We start from the raw sequence: 23,936 nt of genomic DNA, 5'->3' as shown, positions 1-23,936 counted from the left end.
CCCTGGCGGCCATGTTTTTCAACGGACCGGAACCATTTTTGAACTCAACCAACATATTATTTAGACAAACATTTTGACAAAGTTACATGAAGATTGGGCATCAAATGTGACTTCTACAGTGTTCACAAGGTTTTTCTTCTTTTTTTTCCTAGTGACCTAGTTTTTGACCCAGCATGACCCAGTTTCGAACTCAGTCGAGGTATCAATGGGACAAATGTTCTGACCAAATTGCATGAAGATCAGACACTAAATGTGGCCTCTAGAATGTTCACAAGGCAAAATGTTGACGACGGACAAAAAGCGATCACAAAAGCTCACCATGAGCACGTTGTGCTAAGGTGAGCTAAAAATAAATGAAATTAAAACACAACGGCACTGATATGTATAACCTCCTTTGTAGATAAAACATTAATGACATTAAACAAAAACAAGTATCATGGAATGTACACAAATGTTAGTTCATGGCAGCCCACTTCGTCAATGTGCTGCAGCTTGGATAGAAATTTGCACCAAATATTGCGATGGGAGTACACAATGCGGAACCCATTGTCATACAAATGTTTGAGAATCCCAAGGCCCTGAATGTACTCCAGTTTCTCTGCTTCAACCCCTCGCATGCCCATGTGAAGCTCAATCAGGAGCTGGCGAATGTTTTTCAGTCCACCACTTTCGTAAATTTGGGTTAAGGCTAGCCACTCAAACTTCTCAACGTCTATCTTGAGAATATCAATTTTGTCCTAAAATAGAGACAAATCTTATACATGTATTGAGAATTCATTTATTAATACCGTACAGTTGACCATTATGAGACAACCACATGTCATATTGAAGCCAGTTAGACATATAGTTAATGTGATAAATGCATGCACATAAGATAATTTTGGTAAAAAAAGTGAGTGGGAGGTGGTTGTTTAAAATGTAGCTATTTTTCCCACTGAACTTCTTTGAAGTACCTGCCACGAGTACCTACCTTGCCGTGTCCATGTTTCTCTTGCAGATCCTTCAAGGTGCTGACCTGCCATTCATTCTGGAATGTCTCTGTTCGCTCACTAAGCCCTGACCGGAAGAACCACTGCCTGGGTCCACGTGGCCCTTCTAGGGTCTCCTTCATGCTGCGACACAAGCGGAGTCAGTGGATTTGAGCTGCTGTCTGAGAAAACTGTGCATAATGCACTTTACTGACATGAATTAAGCCCAGTTATCCCAGAACACGGCTCATTTAATGCCTGTAACTGTATTGTATGATATGGAGTGGTATTAACAAAGCATTTAACAAATATTTACCAAAGATACATTTTATTTAGGATTTAGTTTAACTGTACATTTCTCTAAAGAAACATTTCAATGTGAAATTATATTTTAAGTAGTATAAATAACTATGAAAATCATTTTGTCCAAATCAATAGACTGAATCAATAGACATAAATTTGTGCATTTGTTAAGCAAATAGTGTTTCGATGCATCAACAGTTTTCACAGTACAATTAAGTAATTACTTAAAGAATAACCTTCCCCTAATGTTGCAAAAACAGTGGTAAAGTATTACAGTATTATTTTAAATAAAGAATCAAATGAAACAAGAGAGCAATCATGACCGAGCAGCCTTCACCTTGGTTCAAGGTAGACCTCTGTCCTCAATTGACCACGCTTCAAACATGGCATTGATAGTGTCAAGATAAACATTCTGACCGAGTTTCATCAAGACTGGGTCATAAACGTGGCTTCTAGAGTGGTATCAAAGGTTTTCTAAGATCTGATCTGATGACCTAGTTTTAGAAGGAGCATGACCCATATTTGAACTCTATCTACTACATACAATTAACCATTTGCATGCTGGGAAATTTGTCGTCTGTAAAATGTTATCTGCGGATTTTCTAAAATTAGCATTTTCTTCATTTTTTTCAAAGAATACTATCAGAATAGCAAACAGTTTGGATCCAAACTGTTTGCAAAGGCAAATTCGGTTCCAGCACTGAAAGAGTTAAGATAACAAGAGCACCGCATAACGGGTGCGAACGCTCGTCTGCAAAAGCTTGTCAGATTATTTTTTTTTGTAGGTCACGGTGACCTTGACGTTTGACCTAGTGACCCAAAATTGGGTGTGGCGTGTAGAACTCATCAAGGTGCATCTACTTATGAAGTTTCAAAGTTGTAGGTGGAAGCACTTTGATTTTAGAGCCAATGTTAAGGTTTTAGCACGACGCCTACGGCGGACGGCTGAGGGTGGACCGTGGACAACGAGCTGGCTATGACAATACCTCCGAAAACAGCCAAGCTAAAAATGGGTGTGAAGTGTAGAAATGAGGAAGGTGAATGTTCATATGAAGTTTAAAAGTTGTAGGTGGAAGCACTTTTATTGTAGAGGCTATGTTAAAGTTTTATAATAGAGGTCATAGCGACCTTGACCTTTGACTTAGTGACCCAAAAATGGGTGTGGCGTGTAGAACTCCTCAAGGTGCATGTACATATGAATTTTCAAAGTTGTAGGTGGGAGCACTTTGATTTAAGAGCGAATGTAAAGGTTTATGTTTAAGTTTTATATTAGAGGTCATAGCGACCTTGACCTTTGACCTAGTGACCCAAAAATGGGTGTGGCGTGTAGAACTCATCAAGGTGCATCTACATATGAAGTTTCAAAGTTGTAGGTGGAAGCACTTTGATTAAAAATTCTGAACAAGTTTCATCCGGATTGAGTTATAAATGTGACCTCAACAGTGATTACAAGCTTTTTAGCTCACCTGAGCACAACGTGCTCATGGTGAGCTTTTGTGATCGCCTTTTGTCCGTCGTCCGTTGTGCGACGTCAACATTTGCCTTGTTCACTCTCTAGAGGCCACATTTATTGTCCAATCTTCATGAAATTTGGTCAGAAGATTGGTCTCAATGATATCTTGGATGAGCTTGAAAATGGTTACGTTTGCTTGAAAAACATGGCTGTCAAGGGGCGGGGCATTTTTCCTTATATGGCTGTATATGGCTATAGCAAAATCTTGTTAACACTCTAGAGGCCACATTTATAGTCCGATCCTCAAAAAACTTGGTCAGAAGATTCATCCCAATTATATCTTGGACGAGTTCGAAAAGGATGTCGGTTGGTTGAAAAACATGGCCGCCAGAGGGCGGGGCATTTTTCCTTATATGGCTTTAGTAAAACCTTGTTAACACTCTAGAGGCCACATTTATTGTCCAATCTTGATGAAATTTGGTCAGAAGATTTGTCTTAATGATATTTTGGATGAGTTCAAAAATGGATACGTTTGCTTGAAAAACATGGCTGCCAAGGGGCGGGGCATTTTTCCTTTTATGGCTATATAAGGAGGCTATAGTAAAATCTTGTTAACACTCTAGAGTAGAGGCCACATTTATAGTCCAATCTTCATGAAACTCGGTCAGAAGATTCATCCCAATAATATCTTGGAAGAGTTCAAAAAATGATGCCGGTTGGTTGAAAAACATGGCCACCACGGGGGCAGGGCTATTTTCCTTATATGGCTATAGTAAAACCTTGTTAACACTCTAGAGGTGACATTTATTTTCCCATCATCATGAAACTTGGTCACAAGATTTGTCCCAATGATATCTTGGTTGAGTTTAAAAATGGTTTTGGTTGCTTTAAGAACATGGCTACCAGGGGTGGGGCATTATATGGCTATGTATGGCTATAGTAAAACCTTGTTAACACTCTAGAGGCCACATTTATTGTCCAATCTTCATGAAATTTGGTCTGAAGATTGGTCTCAATAATATCTTGGAACAGTTTGAAAATAATTATGTTTGCTTGAAAAAAATGGCTTCCAAGGGGCGGGGCATTTATCCTTATATGGCTATAGTAAAATCTTGTTAACACTCTTGAGGCCACATTTATTGTCCGATCTTCATGAAACTTGGTCAGAAGATTCATCCCAATAATATCTTGGACGAGTTAAAAAATGAAGCCGGTTGGTTGAAAAACATGGCTGCCAGGGGGCGGGGCATTTTTCCTTATATGGCTATAGTAAAACCTTGTTAACACTCTAAAGGCCACATTTATTTTCCGATCTTCGTGAAACTTGGTGAGCTAGAAAAAAGGTTATATATGGGTGTGCTCTGTGAAAAAGGGGTTTAATGCATGTACATTAAGTGTCGTCTTATATTAGCATGTGCAGTCCATACATGCTAATCAAGGACGACACTTTCAACCTAAACTTAATTTTTGCTAAGAAGAGACTTTCTATTCATGATAAATATAAAAGCGGAAAGTGTCGTCCCTGATTAGCCTGCACATGCTTATCTGGGACGACACTTTACGCACATGCATTAACCCCCATGACTGTGCACTAGTCATGTTAGTTACAAAGTGTCAGACTTGGCCTAAAAAATAAAAGCCAATGTCTCTCAAAGTATATGTATAGTGGAAAAGTTTTATTAATTTTATTTAGAATACTAAATAGATAAGGTAACCCATCTACAAAAATTTAAGTGCAGCATAAATTAAAGAATACAAAGAAGAAATCATAACTATTATTTGCATATCTGTCTCAATATGTCATAGTGAAGATATCACTGAGCTTACATGCACATCAACTAAAATTATTCATCCTGAGGAAATCTGTATGCCAATAAGCATGTGTGCAAACCTTGGATCGAATGAATATACATCACACTTGAATCGGTCTGCCATCATGTCATCAAAACTGAAGTCATTATTGATCCTACAAAAAACAAGATTGGTTTATCTTTGCTGTTTTGGTAAGGCACTAATAAAGGAAACAAAAAACCGTCGGAGACAGGTGATGCTCCCCAAAGGTTTTTTTGTCACAATATTGCACTATATATTCAGATAAAAGGAAACGTCTTGAGGGCACAGTAGTTGGGGGGGACAAGATATTTTATATAGAAGATTTCAAAGGGCCATAACTCTGTGAAAAATCATCCGACCAGAACCGGCTGATAATATGCACATCTCCTCTTAGTAGTGAAGCTTCCCATAAAGTTTAATTGAATTCCAGTCATTAGTTGCTGAGAAATCGCCCGGACAAGAATTGCACTATATGTACAGTTAATGGAAAATTTCAAAGGGCCATAACTCTGTGAAAAATCATCTGACCAGAACCGGCTGATAATATGCACATCTCCTCTTGGTAGTGAAGCTTCCATAAAGTTGAATTGAATTCCGGTCATTCATTGCTGAGAAATAGCCCGGACAAAAATTGTGCACGGACGGACACGCGCACGGACAGACAAAGCGGCGACTATATGCTCCCCCCAAAAATTTTGGGGGAGCATAAAAAGAAAAGTTCTAAAATAACGTATTTTTTACAATAATAAGTTTTTATTTTATGCTTTCCGGTGGTTTATAAAGAAATATCAGTGAATTAAAACTAATAATTTCACTGTTTCAAACAGTGAAAATTAACTGAGAAAATTATCGCTAATTTTCACTGTTAACTGTGAAATGACGTAATTTTTTTACCGAAATGACTTCATTATCCCAGCAAAATTCTTTAGTTAAACTCTTTAACAATGTATATAAACTGTAAAAAAAAAAGCATGAAATGAAACGAAAATGTGTTGGATTCGGTGGAATATCGATTTAAATTCACTGTTGATCATAGAAAAGATATATTTTCATTTTCTATGATCACTCGTGAATTAAAATCGATAATCCATCAAATCCAACAAATATCCTCTATATATTGATTAAAGTTAAAATAACCCAGAATGTGAGGTGTGTGACAACTAAGGTTAATGTACCTGCAATCTGAGTCCATGCTAATCTGGGACAACATATTTCCACTTTCATGGAATTCCCTGTTTCAAGGAAGTCTATAAACATATATTCACTTTTCATCAACTGCATGTAGGCAGAAATTCTCTAAACGAATGAACATTTAGTATATGGTTACCCTACAACATGTGTCTCATAGATTTTTGTTACCCAAATGAGTAGACAAGGCAGGGATGTTTAGGCCTGAACTCGATGTCTTCACAGAGCTCCCAGCCCCCATCGCCAAGGTTACCAATCCTCACTACCCTCTTACACAGCGCCTGCACAGTGTTTATGTACCTGCAGTGATTAGTGTGTATGTATGGCATGAATTATACAATACATAAATATGAGTTACAGTCTTGATATTTCATGCAAATAAACAAGAGATGTGTTTGTCAGAAACACAATGCCCCCTGCTGTGCTGCTTTGATTTTTTTTCATTTGGCAGCTACAGATATTTATCTTCCTTTAAAGCTTAAGACTTCCCTTGGATTTGTTTTTTTGACCTTTGACCTCGAAGGATGACATTGACCTTGACCTTTCACCACTAAAAATGTGCAGCTCCACGAGATACACATGCATGCCAAATATCAAGTTGCTATCTTCAATATTGCAAAAGTAATGGCCAATGTTAAAGTTTTCAGACAGACGTACAGACGGACATACAGTGCAAATGCTATATGCCACCCTACCGGGGGCAAAAAAGTTAATGTTAACTTGCCCTGCCCATGGAGATGTGACATAGAACTGATTCTGTCAAAGTGGAATACAAACCTCATGGAAGTAAATTTAGTAAAGACAAAAACATACTTTGACATTCATGATGCCACAGAAAAAGCATACATGATTTATTTTAAAGCTCCTAGCACTGCAAAACTGATGAGCATGAATACTTGCCGGTCAGACCCAGTATGATGGGTTGTATAGCCTTTCCAAGCTCATTAGTATGAGGACACTGCTTGGAAATGTGGAATGTAGGGCTCCACAAACGTATAGAAAATCAATTTATGTGGACAAATCAACCGACCACACACAAACTGCAAATTACCCTTCCCAGGAGAAAGGGTACAATAAACAAATGAGTAAGTCCATATAAAACTTAAAACAAACAAGCGATGTGTTTGTGAAACACTATGTCCCCATATATTTGACCTATGACCTTGAAAGATGACCTTGATCTTTCACCACTAAAAATGTGCATCTCCATGATATACACATGCATGCCAAATATCAAGTTGCTATCTTCAAAATTGCAAAAGTGTACATTAAATGGGCGATTTTGACCCATAAATTTGACCTTTTGACCTTAAAGGATGACCTTGACTTTTCACCACTCAAAAGGTGCAGCTCCATGAGATACACATACAGGCCAAATATGAAGTTGCTATCTTCAATATTAAGGCAAATGTTAAAGTTTGCACAAACAAACCAACCAACCAACAGACAGGGCAAAAACAATATGTCCCCCACTATAGTGGTGGGGGGACATAAAAACAAATATATAACAATATCAAACAAGTATAGTGCATCCATTTTAAGAATTAACTAGAGCTTTGTCACAGACGTGACGAATACCCCCACATGCCTCATTGACACATAATATTATGCATGTCGTCTTCACAAAAAACAGCGTACACCATGCTCAATTTTTAAAACGCACTAAGTGACCCCTTGACCTAGTTTTTGACCCAGAAAGGCCATGTTCTAACTTGGCCTTAAGATCATCTCCATAAACATTCTGACCAAGTTTGGTGAAGATTGGATGTAAACTACTTGAATTTGAGAGCGGACACCATGCTAAATGTTAAAAAACGCACTAAGTGACCCCGTGACCTAGTTTTAGGCCGGCAATGGCCTATGTTCAAACTTGTCCTAGAGATCATTTAGATAAAACTTGTGACCAAGTTTGGTGAGGATTGGATGAAAACTACTTGAATTAGAGAGCGGACAACATGGTGAGGTTTAAAACGCACTAAGATACCCTGAGACCTAGTTTTTGACCCGGCATGACCCATATTCAAACTTGACCTAGACATCATCTAGATACAACTTCTGACCAAGTTTGGTGAAGATTGGATGAAAACTACTTGAATTAGAGAGCTGACAACATTGTGATGTTTTAAACGCACTTAGTGACCCCATGACCTTGTTTTTGACCCGGCATGACCCATATTCAAACTTGCCCTAGACATAATCAAGATACAACTTCTAACCAATTTTGGTGAAGATTGGATAAAAACTACTTGAATTAGAGAGCGGACAACATGGTGAGGTGCCCATGTTCGAACTTGCCCTACACATCATCTAGTTACAACTTCTGACCAAGTGTGGTGAAGATCGGATTTAAACTACTTGAAATAGAGAGCGGACACCATGCTCAATGTTTAAAACGTACTAAGTGACCCTGTGACCTAGTTTTTGATCTGGCATGGCCCATGTTCGAACTTGGCCTTCAGATCATCTAGATAAAACTTCTGAACAAGTTTGGTGAAGATCGGATGAAAACTACTTGAATAAGAGAGAGGACACCATGCTGAATGTTAACAAACGCACTAAGTGACCCCGTGACCTAGTTTTTGACCCAGAAAGGCCCATGTTCGAACTTGACCTTAAGATCATCTAGATACAACTTCTGAACAAGTTTGGTAAAGATCGGATGAAAACTACTTGAATTAGAGAGCGGACAACATGCTGAATGTCTAAAACGCACGACCGACCGACCGACAGACAAGTTCACTCCTATATACCCCCCTAAACTTTGTTTGTGGGGGTATAATTATGCAAGCTGAGTTCAGCCACTATACAGCTAGAATCACACTATGTTTATGCAGGCTAAGTTCAGCCAATGCAGCTAGAATCACACTACATTTATGCAGGCTGAGTTCAGCCAATAGAGCTAGAATCACACCAGGGCTTTTTACCCTTATATAACAGGGGCCGAAATTTGGCTCCTTCCCAATTGAAAATAAGGTCAGTTTTTCCCAAAATTGATAGAGGAATTTCCCAAATTGTAAAAACAAAAAAAACATTTATTTTTTTTTTACTTATTGGGCATCTCCCATATTGAAAGCAATGAGCTCTAATATGATTAAGAATGCACCAGAATATGTCTGCACAATGAAAAGACCCTGTTAAAACAAGAGATGTGTTTGTCAGAAACACAATGCCTCCTATTGCGCCGCTTTGAAGCTATAAATTTGACCTTTGACCTTGAAGGATGACCTTGACCTTTCACCACTTAAAATTTGCAGCCTCATGAGATACACATGCATGCCAAATATCATTGCAATTATCAATATTGCAAAAGTTATGAAGAAGGTTAAAGTTTGGTTAAAGTTTTTGAATTTTGTTTTTTTGACCTTTGACCTTGAAGGGTTACCTTGACCTTGACCTTTCACCACTCAAAATGTGCAGCTCCATGAGATACACATGCATGCCAAATATCAAGTTGGTATCTTGAATATTGCAAAAGTTATGACCAAGGTTAAAGTTTTGGTTAAAGTTTTGGGACACACACACACACACACACACATACATACAATGACAGACAGGCCAAAAACAATATACCCGGGATCTTTCGATCCGGGGGCATAAAAACTTTTTAAAACATGGCCTTCCCAAAATGAGCAGTTATCGCGCATGAAATTCACAATTTCAAAGGCTTGGGCCTCTCCCAATTTCCTGATGAAAAGCCCTGCACACTACGTTTATGCAGGCTGAGTGAGTTCAGCCAATGCAGCTAGAATCACACTACGTTTATGCAGGTTAAGTTCAGCCAATGCAGCAAGAATCACATTACTTTTATGCAGGCTGAGTTCAGCCAATGCAGCTAGAATCACACTACGGTTATGCAGGCTGAGTTCAGCCAATGCAGCTAGAATCACACTATGTTTATGCAGGCTGAGTTCAGCCAATGCAGCTAGAATCACACTACGTTTATGCAGGCTGAGTTCAGCCAATGCAGCTAGAATCACACTAGGTTTATGAAGGCTGAGTTCAGCCAATACAGCTAGAATCACACTAGGTTTATGAAGGCTGAGTTCAGCCAATACAGCTAGAATCACACTAGATTAATGGCAAATGCCTATGTAGACACTGTGCATAGAGGGCTCACCAATTCACAGAATAAGTCACCTTTAATGTTTTTACTTTTTATTTGACAACAAACTTAAATAAGAATTAATATGCCATTATGATGTAATATATACATATTAAAGTATAGTTTTACCTGTGATACAGCATTGCAAGCTCTTGGTGAGTAAGACTGTGTAGCTTCTGGATGGATGGTAGCACGTTGTCTTCATTCTAAACCAACAATAGTATAATTGCATGAAAGGGATAAATATAGTGACAGTAACTACCATCTGTGCTTTGTAAAGCGTTTGCAATAACTGTGTTGTTATTTCAGCATATTTTGCTGTTTTGTAAGAAATGAATATTTAAAGTAAACATGCCTACATTTTAATTTAATTTAATTACAAATATGTTGTCTAACAATGGTTTAATGTACCATGAGTACTAGTATATGCATCGCTTAATTTGTTTCTTTTCTATGATCACCATCTGTTGGTCAAGATTTCTTAATCTCTCTAGTCTCTATTTACCTCTGTCTGGAGACTGAACTCATATCAGTTACACAATACTACTCTTAAACAAGAGGGCCTCAAAAGGCCCAAAGTCGCTCACCTGAGATAACAAGATATTATTGGGACAAATCTTCTGACCAAGTTTCATGAAGATCGGAAAATAAATGTGGCCTCTAGAGTGTTAACAAAGTTTTACTATAGCCATATAAGGAAAAATGCCCCGCCCCCTGGCAGCCATGTTTTTTAACCAACCTGCATCATTTTTTAACTCGTCCAAGATATTATCAGGATCATCCAATTAATCTTCTGACCAAGTTTCATGAAGATCGGACAGTAAATGTGGCCTCTAGAGTGTTAAAAAGATTTTACTAAAGCCATATAAGAAAAAATGTCCCGCCCCTTGGAAGCCATGTTTTTCAAGCAAACATAATTGTTTTCGAACTCATCCAAGATATCATTGAGACCAATCTTCTGACCAAATTTCATAAAGATTGGACAACAAATGTGGCCTCTAGAGAGTTAACAAGGCAAATGTTGACGCCGCACACCGCACGACTAGTTGCAATAATTCAACTATCAGCTTTATAACCCAATGGGTTGCCAGAGCCGCCATAGCAAAAATTATCAAAGGCTCTGGGAGTCAGTTTATATGGACTTACTGCACGACGGACAAAAGGCGATCACAAAAGCTCACCATGATCACGTTGTGCTCAGTTGAGCTAACAAAAAACATACACTTTTAATTATTACTGCTATTTGTTCTGCTATGGATTTAAAGATGAAAACTAATGGTAAACAATTATTTAAAACGATCAAATAGGATTTGGCAATGATTAAAGCAAACATATATTTTTTCAATTAGTGCATTCACACCTAATAAAGTCGAATCTATGCACTGTGTGAAACAAAAATAATAAAAACCACTATACCTTTTCATTTTCTAATTTGGGCGACACTGGAAGTAAGTCAGCAATATACAAAAGTAACACAACTGAAAATAATAGGATGCCAGCAAGCCCTCGGTTCACAAGACGTAATTTTCTGTTTATCATCTTTTTTCGCGAAGCATACTTAACTTCAGATTTTAAAATTCTTTATGTCATATTATGTGCTTAAAGCATTTTTATAACGCATGCAGTATAAAAATGTTCCATATCGACCAATTTTAACTATTTACTTTATTTAGTATCGATCCCTAACTTTATTTATATTTAGTTGTTGTTGTTCGTGTGGTGGTTGTTGTTGTTGTTGTCGAAATGTTGCGGTAAATAACTTATGTTCAGTTGTCGTTCAAAATGTACATTCAATCCCACTCTATGCGCAAACTTCAATACGTACTATAATTGAAAAATAATTTTGTATGCTTTGTACGGATAATATATAAATGAGTGAGATTTACACTTGGTAATAGAGTATTAAAAAAATAAAAATATCCATTTGTATTCCCTCATGATCAGAAGAAATTACCAAAAATATATATCCTATATCTTCCTCAGTTTTCATGTTATTAAAAACTGTTTATATGAAGTTTTTTTAATAGGACTTAGAGAAAATAACAAACAAGAACTTCGCCCATTTTAGAAAATAATTAATTAACCACAACCTTGCTGATCATTGAACTTGTTCTTGATATAACAATGACAGGCCAAATTTACTCTGTCATCAAAATATCAAGTGTAATACATCATCGGAAAGTTTGTTTTTTTTATAGAAAACTAATACTGTTCAAATTGAGACTGTATCTTACCTCAGCAAAAATATATTAAGGATTTATTAAGGTGGTCACCATTTTAATGAAGTCAAATCTGATCCCTAAAATTTCACAGATGTAGAAAAAATATAATTTTTGTATATTTGCAATAAAATGCAACATTATTTCAATAAAATTTAATCTTTTCTGGTAATAATGAGCTACACCTTAATGTAATACAAGGTGGCGCTGTTTGCCACCAGGAAAACAAGATGGTTAGGGTATGACATCACATTTTCAGGCTACTTGGGAATATATGCTGACATTGTTACTTGATATTATCGCTTGTTGGGTCATTGTCGACCTGAAATGGCTTGAAGTCATTCCGGGGTGACTAGAAGCCGATTCATGTCCCCCTGGGGTGACTTCAAGCCGATTCTAGTCAGTCAGTCGGCTTGAATTCTCCCCAGGGTGACATGAATCGGCTTCTAGTCACGACAATAACCCAATGCGCTAAACTCATTGGGTCATTGTCGACCTAAAATAGCTTGAAGTCACCCGGGGGAGACTAGAAGCCGATTCATGTCACCCTGGGGTGACCTCAAGCCGATTCTAGTCACCCGGTCGGCTTGAAGTCACCATATGGTGACAAGAATCGGCTTCTAGTCACCCCCGGGTGACTTCAAGCCAGTTCAGGTCAACAATGACCCAAGGAGGGATATTATCCCAGAAAATTTTCGTGATGATCACACCAAAATAAAATATATTGAATATATTAATACATCTGTGATATTCAGTTTTGGTATTTTCCATTGATTAATTAATTAATGTTAATTCCTATCTTATATATTTCCCATACCTGCTGACTTTTTCAGATAGCCTTACAAGATATGGAGCTTGGTTTTGATTTTGATGACAATGACTTCAGCAAAAAAGAAGAAGAAAAAACAGTTTTAAAATCATATAATGCAAAATTTTGCCCTAAAAAGGTATTATAAACAGCTATTTGAAGATTTAAATACATGTATTATTCAAACATTTTATTTCTTTAAAATGAGAATATGGTTCAACTTTTCGCATTTCTCATCAATTTATCTCTTTGAGGTCTGCTTTTTTTCTAGAGGAGATATTAAAATGTTCTTAACCCATTTATGCCTAGTGGACTCTCCCATCCTTCAAAATTGGATCAATTTATTTCCAAAATAAGGGATGTCTAGTATATTTATTTCTATATTTAGAATATTTCTTACAGAAATTTCTTTAAGCAAGCAGCGCAGACCCAGATGAGACGCCGCATCATGCCAAGGCCTTTTTTCTAGACGCTAGGCATAAATGGGTTAAGCAACTTAAACGTTATCTTGCTCTATTTTAACTATTTTTACATAGATGAATATACATTTAATCCTTCTACTTTCAAATTCATCTGCCATTGATTGGCAACGATCGTTATAAATTTAACATCGCTTTTTTGAGATTTTCTGAACTGGTGTAAAAACAATGCATCAGCTGTTCTTGTTATTTCAAAATGCCAATAGGAGTCATCTGTCATAAAAAAATGCAAATCAGGTTACAGAATATGACGGAAAATCAATCAAAGATCAAGACGTAATATGAATCTTTTAGGACTTAGCCAGTTTAAAAATAAATAGCTATATTGAAAAACTCCAAAACACAGATCGGAACTCAAGCCACATAAACAATTACATTATTAAAAAAAGACATTCATCAGTTTATCAAAACAGATTTTTATTTTTTTAAATCTTTATGGTAAGTTGGAACCATATTCCCAATTTAAATAACAATTATTATCTTTTTATACGCCCGTTTTTTAAAACAGGATGTATTATAGTTTCACCCTTGGCGGGCGGTGTAGTCCACAACAGTGTTCGCTCTCTTATTCAAATAGTTTTCATCTGATCTTCACCAAACTTGGTCAGAAGTTGTATCTAGACAATATCTAGGTCAAGTTCGAATATGGGTCAAGCTGGGTCAAAAACTAGGTGACAGGGTCACTTAGTGCATTTCAAGTATTTAGCATGGTGTCCGCTCTCTAATTGAAGTAGTTTTCATCCCATCTTCACCAAATTTAGTCAGAAGTTGTGTCTAAATGATAACTAGGTCAAGTTCAAATATGGGTCATGGCGGGTCAAAAACTAGGTAACAAGGTCACTTAGTGCATTTCAAGCATTTAGCATGCGGTCTGCTCTTTAATTAAAGTAGTTTTCATCCGATCTTCACCAAATTTGGTCAGAAGTTGTGTCTAGATGATATGTAGGTCAAGTTCAGATATGGGTCATGGTAAAGTTATCAAGTTGTCCAAAACCTTCAAACGGGCGTTTCTTGTGACAGTTTGGCACTCTTGTTTTATGTTAAACTGTACTTTAAGATACATATTATGCTGTAAAGTATACAAATGTAGAGGTTCAGGATAAGAAACATTCAAAGACATTGTGTGTTTTTTGTGTGTCATGTTTAGTGTTTACCATGTATATAAATAACTCTTCATGATATTTCAGTGGTTTCTGGCAGACAAAGCAGACAACAGTGAAAACGATCCTGCAACACTGAACAAGTTTCGAGCAGATTTTTGTTATTACCAGAAGAACACTGGGGATGCTATTGAATTTTACAGAAAGGCTTTAGGTTGTTTATGTTACTAATACAGGCAGTGTTAAAATAAAAGTTTTGCAAGGGCCCACATTTCATACAAATACTGTGTTTTGGAGTAATAGCTATTTTGTAAGGCAATACTTATTTTGAGAATCTTAATTAGTTTGGAATACAAATGAGTTTATTTAGCATGGATTTTTAAAGCCTTAACAAGGAAATAGAAGAAAATGGCTTAAAACATCAAATGACATTACATAAATAAACAAAATGATGTCATAATTCTGTGCCTGTTTGGTGTATGCAGCAATGTTAAATACATAAAATATATCAGATGGGGTGTGAACCAACAGCTTTCAATTAAATTTACAAATGAGTAATGGTAGAAGAAAATGCTGTGATTTCATGAGGTCATGGGAAATGGGAAAATTCCTCTTCTATATTGACCTTAATTTTTAACAACAACCAGAATTTTCAACAACAACTAGAATTTTTAACAACAACCATCTTTTTTTTAAGCTTGAGACGTACATTCATCCAACTCTTGGAAATCTTCTGCCTTCTTTAAAATCTAAATGAAACATGGAAAAGATATATTGTTTCGTATAAGTACATTTGATAGTAAGTTAAGGATGAATAGAAAAAAGATGGTTTGAAGATGCAACTTTTATTTATTGTTTGAATGATTTTTTTTGACAGATGGAGGCATTTTTCAAAGTGCGTCAGTAATGCTTAAAATTGCTAAATTTTAACCAAGGAACTGTAGTCCTACATAAATATGACAAGAATATAATTTAATTAAGAAAAAAAGAGAAAAAAGTTTGGGGCTCGAACCAGTTTCATTTGAATTAAAATGCTTTTCCCTAAACCTCTCATCCATACAGACTGTTAAATACTTACATTTTATACTTGATGTAATTTATTATGTGTGTAAAAAAATTAACAGAATTATTAAATTTTTTGTTGTTTTTAACAATTTATAATTTATCAATTTCAAATAATTTTTAATAAACAAAGCTGTTTTTCAGTATGAGTCTATGGGAGTTGTGGTATTTTGCTCCCTGACAAAAAAAATAAATTATCTTTTCAACAATCTCTGAACAAGTCCCTTTATAAAATTATATACTTGATAGTAATTTGGTACATCAAAGGTAAATCTTTAAGAAATCATATTGACTGTATAAAAACCATATCCACTGTGTAATGTTATGGGTGCACTTGCCTAATACAAAAACATGAAGAGGAATTAATTCCATTGACAAAAACAGTTTTGTAAGATGATAGACATGCAGAAAAACATAGTAATTTTTTTTTTCACCGTTTTTCAGACTGCCTTGGAGGCCAGATTCGTACGATGCGCAGGGAGATTCAGGAATCCCTTGTAAGATGCTACCTGCATATTGGATGGCACACAGAGGCAGCCAAAGGAATTGACTTGATGGTAGGAGTGACAAAGTCTTTATAATCCCCCGCTGCAAACTGAATAAGGGACTACCAAAAATGTCCTTTGTCTGTCTTTCAGTGTTTTTACTAACACTTTTATTTCCGTTCCATATCACCTTTACCCTTTGAACTTTTCTAAAGTTTTAAGGTGATTGGGACGATGTGCAGTTGGAATTAGTCATTCATGTCATCCTAAGGTCAAAAGTTTTATTCTCTTTTTTTCGCATCTAAACCATCTCTCCTATTCCAATTTGAGATTGTTCATGAACCTGGCTTCAATGTTGAGATCATTGTGATGATGTGAATAAGGCATGAGTCAATCTTTCTTGCTCAAGGTGATGGTCACAAAAGATTTTGAGCCACCATTTTTGTGTCAGCTCCATATCTTCTATAGCCTTTAACCTTTCAAGAACTGTCATAAAACTTGGCTACAGTTTTTAACTCATAGAGACAATGTGCAGTTGACTTGAGTCAGTCATGGTGGCACAGGTCAAGGTCATTTTAGGTGGTTAAAAGTTTTAGCATCCATTTACATTTTCCATGCCATATCTTCTATACCCTTTCAATTTTCTTTTATTAAACCTGGCTTAAAAGTTTAGGTCATTCAGGTGATGTGCTTGAGCAAATAGTCCATTACACTGGTTCAAGGTCAAGGTCGCACTAGAAGGTCCAAGTTTGAGCCTCCATATTTGTGTCTACTCTATACCTCCAATAAATTTTGGCGGATTTTCATGAAACTTGTCCCAAATGTAAAATAGGCAGAAGGCATTTGTGACTGTTCAAGGTCAGAGTAAAACTTCAGGTTCAACATTTTAGCTTCCTTTTTTGTGCCCATTCCATAATAATCTCATTTAACATTGAAGGACTTTTGCTTTTAATAAAAAACCAAAATGTTAAACCCATGTTTCCATCTTTAAACGTTTCACAACTTTAATAACAATTTCTTCAATAATCTTTGTTAACCTAACCAACAGCATCCCAAATTTCTTAAATATCATTTTCATCTTTATTATCAGCTTTTCAAAATTATCATTATCATAATTTAACATTGAAATTTTCAACCACCATTGCTGATTTTGTAGTTATTATTCATGTTAAGATGTGCACCGTGTTAAATAGTTATTTAAAAAAAGACCATTTTAAACATGTATGGCATTTATGCTTGCAGATGGGTGACTGTTTGACAGTAGACCATCATTGTCAGGCCTTCATGCTAAAACTGGAGGTCCACAAAGCATCAGGGGACTTAACTGGTAAGCAACAAGGGACATAACTGTTAAACCTGTTTGGGACAGAGCTGGTAAGCATCAGGGGACATAACTGGTAAAATATTAGAGGACATAATTGATAATGCTTCATTCCAAACATCATCTTTTACAGTCCTCTTACCATATTAAATAAATTAAACCCTTATCTTGCATTCCTACTGTGCTGTTTTCAGAGGAGATCAGAGTCCTATACCAGCTGATAAGCCTGCATCCAGTGAATGCCTTCTTTTGGCTCAAACTTGCTGATGCCTACAGCCGGCTTGGTGAGAAACATAACAGAGTACCAGCCCACACACAGCTTATTGAGGGATCATCAAGTTTAACTTCAAAGTCTGGAACAGAATGTGCCACCGTTGTTAAAATCAATAATGATCAAAATACGGGTATAATTAGTTTGGAACATTCTGACTATGATATCAATAAGCAACAGGATCAGCATAATTCCAAAAAGCGTTCAGCCGGACATGATGAGAATGTTAATGATGAAATCAATAAGGAAATTATGAGCTTTCATATTAGAGGCGCTGCTGTGCGAGACCCCAGCACTTCTACAGGGGATGGCAATGTAGGAGATGGAGAAGAGATTGTGTTAGGAGTGGACAAGCTGGATCTAGAAAGTGAGCAGGCTAGAAAGGGCTCTGGAGAACAAGATGCTATCAAAAACTCTGATGCCAATATCACGCAGTTGTTCGTTGAATATCCATATGACTTGATTCTTCTTACATGCTTGGTCAGAGCAAGGTGAGCTTTTATGACATTTTTGGAGGTTTTCATTCATCATTAATTAAGTTCCATCTCACTGTCTGCGGCAAAAACGCAAGATCATTTTAAATATGCTAGAATAAGTAGTACAATAATTGACAAAATATAAGGCTTTAAATATTTGCTTAAGGTATTTAAGACCATTCTGTGTAAATATTGATGATCATTTTTCCAGCCTACAGAGACTGCATATTCTTCTTTCGGCTCAGTTTTAGTTATTTTATGCATGGACTTAATCGTGCTGTTGTCAATTTCAGGCTCATATTGCAGTGTGTCCAGAGTACAGTAGGGACATTCATAAAGGACCGCAATGTTGCCCTTGTTAACGAGGTAAACAAGGAATAAGTACCGGTATTGTTAATTTTTCTATACACTTTAATTTAAATTGATAATCTGCCAAAACAAAGAAAGTTTCTTTTTATGCCCCCCCTCGAAGAAAAGTGGGTATGTTTTGCTGGATTTCAGTCGCTGTGTGTTGGTAGACCAGTTCGTTTCCGAACAATAACTAGTCAACAAATTGAACGATTGGCTTGATACTTCCCATGTGCATTGGACTTGGCCAGTAGATGACCCTTATTGAAATTTGGGTCACTAGGTGAAAGATCAAGGTCACTGTCACAATAAGTGTGAAAATGTTTCAGATCAATAACTCGTCAATGAATTGACCGATTGGCTTGATACTTAACATGTGTATTGGCCTTGAACAGTCGATGACCCGTATTGAAATTGGGGTCACTAGTTCAAAAATCAAGGTCACTGTTACTTTAAGCGTTAGATTGGTTTGCTTTTATATGTCAACATGATCAAAGGATTGAGTGATGGGTGTCAAGGCCCTGTTTTGGTGCGCATCTGTCTCCGACCCCGGAGCTCTTGTTATTTTATGTTTTTTCAACAATTGTTTTCATTGTAAGATTTTACATGGAGTATTTGGTGGGAATAATAATGTCATGAGGTCCATATAAGTAATCATTTAAAAAATGTTGCATCCGTTTCATATACTGCACACATTGGAAAATCAAAAGGATGGCAAAATTATTGATAATGTTATTTTACTGCATTTGAAGCAGTGGATGGCCAACTCCAAAGCACTGATATTTCCTTGTAAAGCTGAGGAAAGCATGCTTTTCCAGTTAAGATAAATTCTTTTTACGGATTTATCTTTAGTAAATGTACATGTATTTATAATTGTATTAATGTATATTGTTTCACCTGTCATTTGTTACCATGTTGTTAATGCCATCTACATTTTTATATTATGAAATTTTAAAGGAAAAATAGAGTTTACCATAAATGTTCGGTGCCTTTCAGATTAATAGAAAAATTGAATGTCTTGGCATAGATGGGTTGTTGGCAGAGTCTGTGTGTAAGGTGAGTTACAGATTTTACAATTCCCTGTAAAAATACGTGGATATTCTTTATTATTATTTTATTAGTCCCCTACAGGTGAAACCGGAGAGGGACTTTCGTTTGCGCTCTGTGTGTCTGTCAGTCTGTCACACTTTTCTGGATCCTGCGATAACTTTAAAAGTTCTTCATATTTGTTCATGAAACTTGAAACATGGACAGATGGCAATATGGAGATTATGCACGTCATTTCATTGTGTTTCTACGTCTTCTGGTTGCTATGGCAACAAATGGACTAGAAATATTGCTGAAAATGGTGGATCCTGCAATAACTTTAAAAGTTCTTCATATTTTTTCATGAAACTTGGAACATGGATAGATGGCAATATGGAGATTGTGCACATCATTTCATTTTGTTCTTAAGTCAAGAATTATGGTTGCTATGGCAACAAATAAAGTACAAATATTGCTGAAAATGGAAAATGAAAATACTGGTAGAGGACTTGGTAATAATCTAGTTATTAATGATATAAGTGTATAACGCGGTCAGATATTTCATTTTTCTTGTTTAGACCATTACATTTGCATATTTGAGTACCATACTCCATTTATATATAATTTAAGCACCATGTAAAAACAACAGTATATTTTAACTAATAAAACTATATCTTATTAAATATTCATATAAGAAAGCTAAACACAAAGGCCTCATTATTTTTAACGCTCTGTGATGTATTAATGTTTATTATTTCCAAAAGTGGTAGATGGAATGCTTTGCTTGCATGGGAAAATCTGCAGTACAATCTTAATGAATGAGATCTATATGACCTACCACAAGCTATATGTATTCCTCATATTTATAAAGGCTAGTGGTTTTGTTAAATTCTCATTGAAGAGCCAGATTTTTTAAGACGAGAGTTTGAATCCCACTACTTTTTTCAGAAACGCTTTTTTGCATTATTAACTTTTTTGAGTGCATCAGTAAAATAATTTCTACAAAATATGTGGGCAAGAAGGAATATGAAATGTTAATTTTTTAATGCGAGTATATGAGCATAATGTTTTATGGGACACCCCGTCAATTTGGCTCTTCAAGTCATTTAGAAAAGACATGTTGTAAATATCCTAAAGTAATTCTGACCACTTACACTAAAATGGCAAAAGTTAACTGTACTTCAATATTGTAGTTTGTAAGGAGAGATATTGTTGAGGATGATGTCAAAGATGAAAATTCTCAGACACAGACCATAGTAAGTAGATTTGAGCCTTGTTCTGTGAAAGCTGGTCATAATGCATGTGAGTAAAGTGTCGTCCCAGATTAGCCAGTGCAGTCCGCACAGGCTCATCAGGGACAAAACTTTCCGCCTAAACTTGATTTTCGGTAAGCAGGGACTTCCTTGAAACTAAAAATACTATTAAAGCGGAAAGTGTCGTCCCTGATTAGCCTGTGCGGACTGCACAGGCTGATCTGGGACGACACTTTACGCACATGAATTAAGCCCAGTTTTCTCAGAACAAGACACATATAATTCATGTTTGTTTTGTTATATTTGCCATGCTCCATGTTTTAAATGCAACTTTCATCACTACATAATATTTTGCAATGCCTAGTCAACTTGAAGAGTTAGGATAAAGCATTAACAAAAGGATTGAATTTCAAAATCATTTTATTCATTTTAATGAATAGCCCCATCTTTCAATATGAGTTAAATATTGCACATAGCCAAACATGATGATTGCATACATACAATTTGAAACAAAAACATCATTTTACATATTTGCAAGTATCAAGCACATGTTGTAAAACCTGTAACATCAAACATCATTTTATTATATTCATTTAGCTAAACATATACAAATCAGCTACTTGTTACACACATTTTAACATGTTATCATCAATATTTTAATCAACAACAGTAAGAACCGATCATAAAAAATACATTTCAATACCTTTAATCCTTTATCTTAATAGACAATTCACATTTCAGGAGCACACATTAAACATGATATCTACAGAAGACTTCCACCGCAGATGGTTTGCATGGATCAATGAAGACAGACATATTACATGAATAAGCTTTTCTGTTCATTATTATGTTAAATAAAAAATAAACACACATTTGTTCTTCCTGGATATAGCTTGCATTGAAGAACCTTACACGCTTGAACCTGGTAAGTGTTTATAACATAATTCATTTGTTTCTATATTTCAATATTTGTCAAGTCTCCTTGCAGTTATCTGTATATATCTGTTACAAGGTCTGTTATGTGATTCTGCCTGTCCAATCTGTAGATTTCGTTAAGAAACTCAATCTTTAAATGTAATAATGCATATCATTGTTAGTTATCCACATTTTTATTTGCTAATGTATCCTAAATGCTAATAGATTTACAAAAGTATGCATTGTTACAGAACTATTTCAATTTCATCATCATAATTTGACAGTTAACTAGAACATAAACTATAGATATTTCTGGCTGGAGATCTTGTACTGCAAATAAAGAGAATGATGCAGAGAACTGTGATATCCCAGAGCAGCAAAAAAAAATTTGGTCCACAGTATAATTATGGTAAACTCGTAAGACATAATATCACATATTCATAAAATAATTAAATAATACAAGGGATAAATGTAAATGTTCTGTTTATTTGAATGGAATAGTGCTTCTATATTACGCAGCACTGAATTACCAGCAATATTTGTACGTTTCTGCAAACACTGTCCGGTTTATCTGGCGTATCAACGTATTTGCACAAAAAAGGTTTGATTTTGAAATCGGTGTCACATCCATAGTAATATAAAGCACTAACAAGGGACAAAATTGTCACAAAACCAGGTTTTCATTGTGAAAAAAAATCTGATAAAGGGAGACAACTCAAACTCAACTTTTGAAATGAACAAAGAAAATTAACCCCCTTTGTAAGTTTGTTTTAAAATAAATCTATTTTTAGTCGTGGCGACCTTGACATTGGAGATATGCACATGAATTTTTTTTTTTGACCTTTGACCATGAAGGATGACCTTGACCTTTCACCACTAAAAATGTGCAGCTTCATAAGATACACATGCATGGCAAATATCAAGTTGCTATCTTCAATATTGCAAAAGTTATGAGCAACGTTAAAGTTTTCGGACGGACACACGAACGGACGGTCAAAATTTGTGTGCGTATGGAAAGGCGTTGTCCATATACACATGCATACCAAATATGAAGGTTATATCTCAAGGGACATAGAAGTATAGAGCATTTTTCGAAACCTAAACGCAGATTTTGAAACCTAAACGCAGACCCCTACTTCAAGGTCAAGGTCACAGGGGTCAAAATTGTTGTGCCTATGGAAAGGCCTTGTCCATATACACATGCATACTAAATATGAAGGTTATATCTCAAGGGACATTTATGGCCATTTTTGACCTTTGAACTCAAAGTGTGACCTTGACCTTGGAGATATCGACGTAATTATTTCACGCGACACACCGTCCAATGATGGTGAACAAATGTGCCAAATGATTTTAAAATCTGACAATGAACGACATAGTTATGGCTCGGACAAGCTCATTTATGGCCATTTTTGACCTTTGAACTCAAAGTGTGACCTTGACCTTGGAGATATCGACGTAATTATTTCGCGCGACACACCGTCCAATGATGGTGAACAAATGTGCCAAATGATTTTAAATTCTGACAATGAACGACATAGTTATGGCCCGGACAAGCTTGTTCCGCCAGCCAGCCCGCCAGCCAGCCAGCCCGCCCGCATTCGCCAATCTAATAACCAGTTTTTTCCTTCGGAAAACCTGGTTAAAAACACCACACTGGATCTAATGATTTAATTCAATAACTGAGCACTAAACTAATGACTGAGACAGTAATGTTCAGCACTTGCACTAGTATTGCCTTTCACCCTTTCCCACTCAGAAACAAAGTGAAAATGGCTATGTACAAACAGCATAACACCAGAACAGCCGGTGAGTAACTTGCAGCCTGTTCAGGTTTTATGTTGTTTGCTGCTCATCAGCATCTAAGGGTTGGATATGAAGCATTTAAAAACTTGAATCTATTAAGAAAGTTATTTAGTTAAATGTAACTTTCTAAGGGACTACTAATGCGTCAAAATATGTATCTAAGTGGAAAAGGGTTAATTAACATACTCGGGCCATCTTCAAGCACACAACAGGGAAGCCATCACCCACTCAGGCCATCTTCAAGCACACAACAGGGAAGCCGTCACCCTTGTGCTTGCTGATAAGATCAAGTAGAGCCTGCTTTTTGTGTAGAGCCCGTGAGGACTCGAGCTCGTATAGAGTGCACAGGTTGAATAGTATCCCCTCGTGGAGGTTTCGATCAGGGTTGTTATGGACTATGGCCTCAAGGGAGGTAAGCGCTTCCTTCAGCTTGCCCAGGTACAGGCAGCACACGGACATGTTGTTGGCTGCCTGTGTGGGAAGAAAAAGGGAAAACATTAAAGATAGGGTGAAAAAAGCA

At 36.3% G+C, this 23,936-nt stretch overlaps 3 protein-coding genes across 12 annotated transcripts in view; 1 reads left to right on the top strand and 2 right to left on the bottom strand.

Moving 5' to 3' along the window:
- Positions 1-379: 379 nt before the first annotated feature.
- LOC127844412 (probable methyltransferase-like protein 24) lies at positions 380-11,601 on the bottom strand. 2 transcript variants are annotated; one of them, XM_052374577.1, is made up of 6 exons: positions 11,264-11,601; positions 9,977-10,053; positions 5,917-6,045; positions 4,616-4,690; positions 971-1,112; positions 380-737 (listed from the first exon to the last, which is right to left on the bottom strand). In XM_052374577.1, the coding sequence occupies exons 1-6, from the start codon at positions 11,384-11,386 to the stop codon at positions 435-437; spliced, it is 849 nt and encodes a 282-aa protein (XP_052230537.1). In that variant the 5' UTR covers positions 11,387-11,601; the 3' UTR covers positions 380-434. The 2 variants fall into 2 exon arrangements, with proteins under 2 accessions (XP_052230537.1, XP_052230538.1); XM_052374578.1 differs by having other exon boundaries at positions 11,512-11,532.
- On the top strand, positions 11,184-21,567 carry LOC127844408 (uncharacterized protein C8orf76 homolog). 6 transcript variants are annotated; one of them, XM_052374568.1, is made up of 10 exons: positions 11,184-11,295; positions 12,900-13,013; positions 14,541-14,667; positions 15,960-16,072; positions 17,243-17,327; positions 17,516-18,083; positions 18,362-18,434; positions 19,413-19,472; positions 20,636-20,698; positions 21,437-21,567. In XM_052374568.1, exons 2-10 carry the CDS (start codon positions 12,915-12,917, stop codon positions 21,518-21,520), a joined length of 1,272 nt encoding a protein of 423 aa, XP_052230528.1. In that variant the 5' UTR covers positions 11,184-11,295; positions 12,900-12,914; the 3' UTR covers positions 21,521-21,567. The 6 variants fall into 6 exon arrangements, with proteins under 6 accessions (XP_052230528.1, XP_052230527.1, XP_052230529.1 ...); XM_052374567.1 differs by having other exon boundaries at positions 11,211-11,367; XM_052374569.1 differs by lacking the exon at positions 11,184-11,295 and adding an exon at positions 11,615-11,738.
- LOC127844404 (trafficking protein particle complex subunit 12-like) overlaps positions 21,098-23,936 on the bottom strand; it is a 28,885-nt gene continuing 26,046 nt past the window's right edge. For 2 of the 4 annotated variants that reach the window (XM_052374555.1, XM_052374556.1), the window contains exon 13: positions 21,098-23,887. In XM_052374555.1, coding sequence (XP_052230515.1) covers positions 23,645-23,887 — 243 coding nt within the window. In that variant the 3' untranslated portion in view covers positions 21,098-23,644. The remainder of the gene's footprint in view (positions 23,888-23,936) is intronic. The other 2 variants (XR_008032709.1, XM_052374557.1) reach the window with 2 other exon arrangements.

This window comes from Dreissena polymorpha, chromosome 9 (assembly GCF_020536995.1).
Source record: "Dreissena polymorpha isolate Duluth1 chromosome 9, UMN_Dpol_1.0, whole genome shotgun sequence".
NCBI classification, from domain to species: Eukaryota; Metazoa; Mollusca; class Bivalvia; order Myida; family Dreissenidae; genus Dreissena; species Dreissena polymorpha.
The sequence above is the reverse complement of the archived record's forward strand: the minus strand, read 5'-3'. Positions and strand labels throughout refer to the sequence as shown.